This window comes from Sinocyclocheilus anshuiensis, unplaced genomic scaffold (assembly GCF_001515605.1).
Source record: "Sinocyclocheilus anshuiensis isolate Anshui unplaced genomic scaffold, SAMN03320099.WGS_v1.1 scaffold709, whole genome shotgun sequence".
In the NCBI taxonomy this organism is placed as follows: Eukaryota; Metazoa; Chordata; class Actinopteri; order Cypriniformes; family Cyprinidae; genus Sinocyclocheilus; species Sinocyclocheilus anshuiensis.
Window position 1 is genome coordinate 40131 of NW_015540926.1, and position 9255 is coordinate 49385.

Consider the following 9255-nt stretch of genomic DNA (forward strand, 5'->3'; position numbering starts at 1 on the left):
TCAAATAAATGCAGGCTTGGTGAGCAGAAGAGTCTTCTTTAAAAAACATTACTGTTCAAAAACTTACTGACTGGTCGTACATATAAATGAAAAAAGCTTGTCACCAAGTCAACATTTTTCTTTTCTTTCTTTTTTTTTTAGTTTAACTTAAAGTACTAAAATAACTAAAAACGAATAAAAACAAACTGTATAAACATATTACGAAAAAATCAAATAAAAACGAAAAAAACGCAAATATTCTAAAACTTTAGCTATAATTAAAATGAATAGGAAATATAAAACTCAAAACTATAATAGTAAATCCAGCTCATCCTGGAGTCACATTCTCTATCATCTCTTTAATTCTTCTCATATAAACCTGTTTAATGTGACGTGAGCGATGTGTTTACGGATGCGGTGACTGTAATAATGGTGATTAATAAGCAGGTTTAATGTGTCAGATGTGCGACGCTTCATTAGAATCAGCAGATTCTCATTGACAGAGATCCCTCATTATTTGCTCGTTAAACACGTGAAACGTCTCATTAGACAAGCACAGCATTAAACATGATCAATATTTCAGACGGACAGCGGACTGTGTGTGATATGATCAGAGTGAAACATCAGTGACATGTTTGGTTTGTTTTATCTGAAGGCTTCTGGTTAAATGACTGAACATTAGTTTAGTAGACAAATATAAATTGTGCCGGTGTATATATAGATAAATAGATAGAGTGCTCACACTACTAACCGCATCGCTCTGTTTGTTTAGTTTTGATGTTTTGATTGTTTTGTCTGAGTGCCTCCTGCTCTTTGACAGGCGTTTAATGGCTTGCTAATATTTATTTAGCATTCACACAGTTCAACTCCTGGTGACAGCTGTGTTATTAATAGCACTTAAATATAACCGTAAACACTCATGTTGAGTTATTGTGCTGGTCTGAACAGAGTCTACATCAGTGCTTCTCCACCTTTTTGACTCCGGTTCTTCTCCAGTTATTTTATTTACAGAAACTACGAGTCATTTATTAATTGTATTATTATATTATTAATTATATATAAAAAAACAATTACTATATAATTCCAGAATTTAAGAACTGAATGTTTTTTTGAAGTAAACATAAACAACAATAAAATAAAATTTAAAAATATAATATGTATTTATTTATAATATAATATTCATTCATTCATTCATTCATTCATTCTAGCTATTTGTACCTGAAACTTGACAAATTTCCATGACATTTTAAGATTTTATTATTTTAATTAATTTTTAATAAATTTAAGACTTTAACTCGTATATCCAGTCTAAATTAATGGGAATCCTGATTCTTGAATAATTAAATAAGAAATATGTCAGCTTACATCTTGATTTTTAGCTGTTTTATGATGATAAACTTTCATTTAAAAATTGTATTTATTTTTTAATCAATATTTTTTATTGTACTTTTATAAAAGTAGTTTTATATGCTTTTGTAATTTATATATATATTTTTTAAATGTTAATATTTAGGTTTAATTTATATTTTATTTCTGTTTTTATTTCTCTTTTATTCCCACTTACTAGCTTAATTTTTCAGTATTGTTATGTGCTTTTGTTATTTGTATTATTTATGTTTTAAATATAACTATTTAGGTTTTAATTAATTTTTATTTCTGTTTTAGTTCAGTTCTAGTTTTTATTTATTTTATTCCCAGTTACTAAGTGATCCAACTAAGTGCCAAGGCATCCATTTTTAATTTCCACTTAAGATTTTAATCTAATAGTATGTTATATAACTTCTTGAAGAACTTGAACTTGTAATACTGTCAGAAGTGCTACATTTTTAATTTGTAATAATAAGTCTGATGGACTTTGGGTTGTTTGCATGATCAAGAGCAGTAGTAATGGGTGATGATTGACTTACACTCTCTCTCTCTCTCTCTCAAATGTTTTTTTTTTTCATGGTTGTAGTTTTAGTTAACTATAATAACCCTGTATTTGGATAGTGTATGTGTTTACTCATCTCACCTGCACAAAAACAGATTTAGTGTTCCTCAAAATGAATAAAAACTGTCAAATGCAAACTCAGAATATTATACAAACCTACAATAATTAAATATGTTAAATAAGACAAATATAATTTGTATTTAATCCCATTTTATTAACCAATGTCTTTGCTACTGACCTTCGATGATCCAGTTCAACCATACTAAGCAAAAATAACACATTTGTGTATCATTTTAGTTATTGCTGAATAGTGTTGAACTTTCATCTCCTGCGTCATATTCTTCATGCTGCGCCCTCTACTGTACAGACGTGAATTTACATTTCCTTCAGCCTGAGGCTCTTTCATTTCACTTTTGGTGTGAAAGGGCTTTTACATTTGTAAAAGAAGAACTTTTTATATTAAAAACAAACAACAAGCCCTGCCCAGATTTAAAAAGTAACTCAAAAGTAACGTACTTAGTTACTTTTTTAGGGAGTAACGTAACACAATATCTGCTCTGAGCCACCTCAATTGTGCACAAGCACTTTATTCTTACACTTCTAACATTTCTTACATTCCTGCAATTTCACATTTCTACCTCATTTAACACTTCTGCCTTGTTATATTTATTTGATTTTTAACAATATTTAATTACGTAGGCTACTATTACATTTAATTCCATACATATTATGCATTATTATGCATTGTAAATTATGCAAAATTACAGCATTTAAATGGTAGAATTCTCCTTGCTTTGTCATATAGTGTCTCTGTCAGTGAATGGGACACAGATTTTACTGATACTAGTAAAATCCTTATATTGAATAATATGTGTCAAATAATGTTCTTAGTCTTGTCTTCCTGTGGGGAAGCATCCCAGCCAGAAACTACAATAGTTCACTATGAATTAAATGGAAATTAAATACCATTTATTGTGTAACCAAAATACCAATAACGCCCAGAAAAGAAAAAAAAAACTTGGCTTTTAATTAAAAACAAACCCAAAAAACACCGGGACTCTTATTTTGAAATGTATGCACTACTGCGGCCTGATCCTTCAGATGAGAGATAAAATATGCATTCTTACAACCGTCTAAAACATATTATATAAAGGTAATAAAGTAGACATTGTCATAATTCATCAAGGAGTTCATAAGCAATCGCTTGGCATAAATGTGCGCTATTCATTGATTGAGAATCACTTTGAAGCAACAGCGCCGCCTTGTGACTGCAACGTGCAGCGCTCTATTTAATGAAATCATAGCTTTTTGAAGTTTAATAATCGATAGGCTGTATCGCGATTTATGTTGTTCCATCCTCAAATATAAGACGTCTTAAATAATCATTAAGATGTTTGTTTTACCATTTCATGACTTGTTTATGAAATTAAATTTAAGAAAACTCACCCTGAGGGGTTTTGCTTTATTCGCACACATGCTCCTTAAATACATTTTACAGTTCGCGCACATCTATTTTTATTTGCGCCCTGTGAGTGTGAGAGTGTGAGAGTGTGAGAGTGTGTGTGAGAGTGTGTGTGTGTGTGTGTGTGTGAGAGAGTGAGAGTGAGAGTGTGTGTGAGAGTGAGTGTGTGTGAGAGTGAGAGTGAGAGTGTGTGTGAGAGTGAGTGTGTGTGAGAGTGAGAGTGAGAGTGTGTGTGAGAGTGAGTGTGTGTGAGAGTGAGAGTGAGAGTGTGTGTGAGAGTGAGTGTGTGTGAGAGTGAGAGTGAGAGTGTGTGTGAGAGTGAGTGTGTGTGAGAGTGAGAGTGAGAGTGTGTGTGAGAGTGAGTGTGTGTGAGAGTGAGAGTGAGAGTGTGTGTGAGAGTGAGTGTGTGTGAGAGTGAGAGTGAGAGTGTGTGTGAGAGTGAGTGTGTGTGAGAGTGAGAGTGAGTGAGTGAGTGTGAGTGAGAGTGAGAGTGTGAGTGTGAGTGAGAGTGAGAGTGTGTGTGTGTGAGTGTGTGTGAGTGAGAGTGAGAGTGAGAGTGAGAGTGAGAGTGAGAGTGTGAGTGTGTGTGTGAGTGTGAGTGTGTGTGAGCGTGTGCGTGAGTGAGTGTGTGTGTGTGAGAGAGAAAGAGAGAGTCAGTGTGTGTGTTACAAAAGATTTCTGTTTCAAATAAATGCTGTTCTTCTGAACTTTCTATTCATCTGTGAATCCTGAAAAATAAATGTGACTTTTCCTACATTTTTTCCCCAGAGTCTGAGAATCTGGACTATCGGTTAGGGGCGATTCACTCACTTGTTTACAAACTCCCAGAGCGGAACAGAGAGATGCTGGAACTACTAATCAAACACCTGGTCAGGTAACACATACATACATAACACATGCAGGCATGCGTGAACACAGACGTGCTAATGTTGAAACACACACACACAGACAGACTGTGGTTTTTCTAAATGCTACCCAGCTTGCTTGAGTGTGTACCTTTATAATTATATATTCAAACTGTGTTTTGATTAATGTGACAGGTTGTGTGTGTGTGAAAGTGTGTGTTCTAACAAACCTGACAATAAATCACTATAGCTCCATGTCTCATTTTGTGTGTGTGTGTGTGTGTGTGTGTGTGTGTGTGTGTGTGTGAAATATCCGCCGCGTCTCACGTGGGATCGTCAGCGCCCAAGTAAAGTCTATGTGTGGGAAACACTGCAACATTGTAATGCATCACTTGTAAAAGTATCTTCTGTGTTCTCGCAGACGGTTCAGACGCACCGGCCGCTCTTCGTGGCTCTTCACTGTCAGGAGGTCGGAGGGAAGAACTACGAGGCGTCCATGACACACGTGGACAGCTTCATCAAGTAAGTTCACCTGAAGCCAGTGTGAATCCGGTTCCTGATCAAACAGCGGCTCCAGCTCCAGTGTGTGTGTTTTCAATATCGTCTCATTATTAAAGGCCAAAGCCAATATTTACTCACACCTGAGCAGCTCAACCTGCAGATGCCGGTGAGAAACGAAACCGCAACCATCGCTGACTGAGAGCACTGCAGTATTACCGTGGTTTTTCAGACATGTACCAACTCTTTGATACAGTACACGCATTTCTAAAGCTATAAATCAGGGTTCCAGACTAACTATTTTTTACTAGGAGCATTGTAGCCCCTGACTGAAAACTTTTAGAAGCACAAGCGCACACCTTAAAGCAGCCTGCAATGCAATCGTTCACACATTTACCTCATTTTAACTGTATTACTGATTGATAATAAATAGACTTAACTCATAGAGATTACAATGTGCAGTATTCTTTTAATTTCAGAGAGATATGACATGTGTATATATATATAATATGATAATTTCTATTGTTTTGCATTAATAAGTACAGTTGCTAATAATATTACATGTTCATTTCTTGTTTATTTCATGTTTACACACATTTGACAGTAAAGCACTAAGCTTGAGTTGGGAAGCTTACAAAATGTATTTTATTAACAACAGTAATGTGCAGAATCTAATTTTTATGTAGAAAAGATATATATTGTACTCTTATTAAATGTACCATTATTCTTCTATAGTCTTACATGAAACTGACCAACAACTTTCATGATTGTGTGATTTAGTCGCAAATTGAAGAAAAGTTTGTTTTTCAAAGCACTCTGACGTTTTTTACTTAAACAAAAAAGAGCGAAACTCTGACAAAATCTGATTTCTTGATGATTTTATAATAGTGATTTTATAATTATTTTATAATTTCAAAATATAAAGGAAAAAGTATAAATGAATGACTAATAAGCCAATAAGTGCTCCTCTGCTGCCCTCTACAGGTTATAATGGTGATTTGATGTATTTTTTAATTTTACACAAGTGTTTGTTCATAACCACAATACTACATGATTATTCATATATGTGACCCTGGAGCACAAAACCAGTCATAAGTGTCAATTTTTCGAAATTAAGATTTATGCATCATCTGAAGCTGAATAAATAATCTTTCCATTGATGTATGGTTTGTTAGGATCGGACAATATTTGGCCGAGATACAACTATTTGAAAATCTGGAATCTGAAGGTGCAAAAAAATCTAAATATTGAGAAAATCATCTTTAAAGTTGTCCAAATGAAGTTCTTAGCAAAGCATATTACTAATCAAACATTAAGTTTTGATATATTTATGGTAGGAAATGTACAAAATATCTTCATGAAACATGATCTTTACTTAATATCCTAATGATTTTTGGCATAAAAGAGAAATGTATAATTTTGACCCATACAATGTATTGTTGGCTATTGCTACAAATATACCCCAGCGACTTAACACTGCTTTTGTGCTGCAGGCTCAGATATAATAGCACTATTTATATGGCACTTCAAAGAATCATCATTTCCACACTGCATGAAATACCTTGTTATTACAATGGTGTTTTGCAGTGAGTGTGTGTTTTGTGTTGTTTTGTCAGAGAGCTGCTGTCTAGTGACGCCATGAAGGACTTCAGCCGCGCTCGTGTCTACCTCGACAAGAACTACAAATCCCAGGAGCAGTTCACAGTGAGTCCCTCAGTCCTGTGCTGGTTTCAGGAGTTTCTCTAGTTTCTGCCTGCAGATTGACTGCAGAGCCGCTAGGGGGCGCCCATGCCTTCAGATCAGCCTTTTACTGTAGATATAAATGACCAGTCAAAAGATTCTGCTCATTGTTTTACACGTTTAATAATAGTATGTATGGTTCATATTAGGGCTGCACGATAAATCGCATGCGATATTTAATGCGCATCTTGTCAGAAAGCCGGTTCTGTAATTCTGAGTCCCCATGAGTCTGTGTGTAGTCAGGTTTAAGTCCCCACCAAGATATATAAACCAGTACACGCACACACATATACACACACACACACACATATATATACACATACTTATTTATATAGAAAACCAATAAAGTATATTTTACAAGATGAAAAATGAAACTGAGAGCAGAAACTCCCTATATATAATAATAAATTAATATATGAACTTAGATTTTTGTGTTTTTAAGAAGTCTTGAGAAGCATAAATTGATTTACATGTGTTTTAATCTTTTGATATTTGATATTTGATGTGATTTGCTCTTCTGTTTTGTTCAGTTCAAGTCAGTTTTGTTTCACACTGCACATTGTTTCAAAACAACTTCAATCAGAAAATCCATAATATGAATCTTTGTAAGGTCTTAAAGTCGTGTTATTAGAGCTGCGTGATATGATAGCTAGCGTTTGGAGATGATATAAACCATCAGCTAGTTGAGATGCATTGTTAGTATTTATAACTTCACGTGAGTATATGTGCATGGGTAAAGTTGGATATAAATATGATGTTTATCAATTTAAGAATGATGATCTGTTGATTTGTAGTAAATTCTGGCACAGTTCAGCCGTCGTGAAAGATTCAGATATTTGTCTTCATGGGTTCTGTGTTTATGAACATCCATATCTGGATAACATCAGTTTTGTAATCTCATAAATAGTCCCAATCAGTTTTCAGATTGAGTTTCCAGCTGCCACCACTAGATGGAAGCATAAACCCAGAAATAATGAGAGAGGCGCTAGAAATACTGTACTTCGGCAGGGAGAAATGATTCAAGATTATAATATTTTGCTAAGATGTTTGCTGATACTTGTATAAACGTCATATATAATAATCATTCATGCACATTCAAATATAAATGCATGTATAATATTTAAAATATAATTCAAACATTTTATGATCTTTCTGGACACTGCAAAAGATGTACTTCCTCAGTATTTCTGTCTTGTTTTCCAGTACAAATATCTAAACATCCTTCAATCAAGATACATTTACTGGAGATGCAAAATGAAGATATGAATTCTTGTTTTTCTGAGAAATTGAACAAAATGAAGTGAGTTTTTGCTTTAAACAAAAACAAATATCTTCCAGTTGCCTCAAAAAAAAGAAAAAAAGAAAAAAAGCTTGCTTTAACTTGTAATTAAGTAGATTTTTCTGACTATTGACAGATGTTTGTTCTTGTTTAATCGTAAACTCACTTCATTTTGTTACATTTTTTCAGAAAAGAAGACTTGATATGTTAAGTCATTTTCTTCAGCTTGATTTACGGATGTTTAGATATTTGTACTGGAAAGCAAGACGAGAGAATCTGGTGTATTGGGGCCGATCGGTGTCTCAGACAGTCAATAAACCTGCTGTGGCTCAGACAGACTCGTGTTGTTTTGCTCGGGTAACTGTTTGTTGTCTGCTCCAGCTGTCAATGTTCAGATAATGTGAGTTGAGAGAGAAAGACAGAGCGAGACAGACAGTATTTGCTGTTTGCTGAGGGAGATTTAGCTCCCTGATGAATAGTTTCTGTTTTCTTGTAATATAAAAATAACAGTTTTTTATAAATATATAATAAATAAATTTGCGCTCTCTCTCCTTCTGTGTAGTCATAGTCTTTTGACGAAAATGCCTTTTAGTTTTAGTCATCTGAATTGTTTTGGATTTAGCCTAGTTTTAGTTTTATTTCTGTTTTGGTTATAGTACATCAGGTTAAGCTAAAGCTTATAAACTAAATTAAATAAAATACGTTTTTTAATATATGTATTTTATATATTTATTAGTGCTGTCAAACGATTAATCGCATTCAAAATAAAAGTTTTTGTTTACATAATATATGTGTGTGTGTTAATAGAAATTATTAGTTTATTCCTCTTGAAACGAATCTTTCTCTCTTTGTGAATAGTTAAGCGTGATCCTCATGAATCTGCTCTGTGTGAGTGTGACTGTGTGTGAGTGTGACCGTGTGTGAGTGCGTGTGACTGTGAGTGTGTGAGTGTGACTCTGTGTGTGACTGAGTGTGTGTGAGTGTGAGTGTCTGTGTGTGAGTGTGAGTGTGTGTGAGTGTGACGGTGTGTGTGTGTGTGTGTGTGAGTGTGTGTATAATATATGTGTGTGTGCTGTATATTTATTATGTATATATAAATATACATGCATGCATATATATATATTTAAGAAAAATATGTTATGTTTATATACTAAATATATTTATAAATAATATAACTTATATGAATATACATACAGTATATGCATGTAAATACATGTAAATATTTTCAAAATATATACTGTATGTATGTGTATATATACATAATAAATATACACAGTACACACTCATATATTATGTAAACAAAAACTTTTATTTTCGATGTGATTAATCACGATTAATTGTTTGACAGCACTACTATTTATTTCCTTTTTTATAGATTTGTTTTTTAATTTCAGTTAACATATATTTTACAATACCAAACCGTGACATCAAAACCAAAGTACATACCAAACTGTCAAGTTTGTGTACCGTTACACCCCTAATATATATATGTGTATATATATATATATATATATATATATAT

At 33.5% G+C, this 9255-nt stretch overlaps 1 protein-coding gene across 1 annotated transcript in view; it reads left to right on the top strand.

Annotated features, from left to right (window-relative positions):
- Positions 1–9255, top strand: part of inpp5a (inositol polyphosphate-5-phosphatase A) — a 164872-nt gene that overhangs the window by 13989 nt on the left and 141628 nt on the right. Inside the window, exons 2-3 of the mRNA XM_016487317.1 lie at positions 4638–4738; positions 6331–6418. Coding sequence (XP_016342803.1) covers positions 4638–4738; positions 6331–6418 — 189 coding nt within the window. The remainder of the gene's footprint in view (positions 1–4637; positions 4739–6330; positions 6419–9255) is intronic.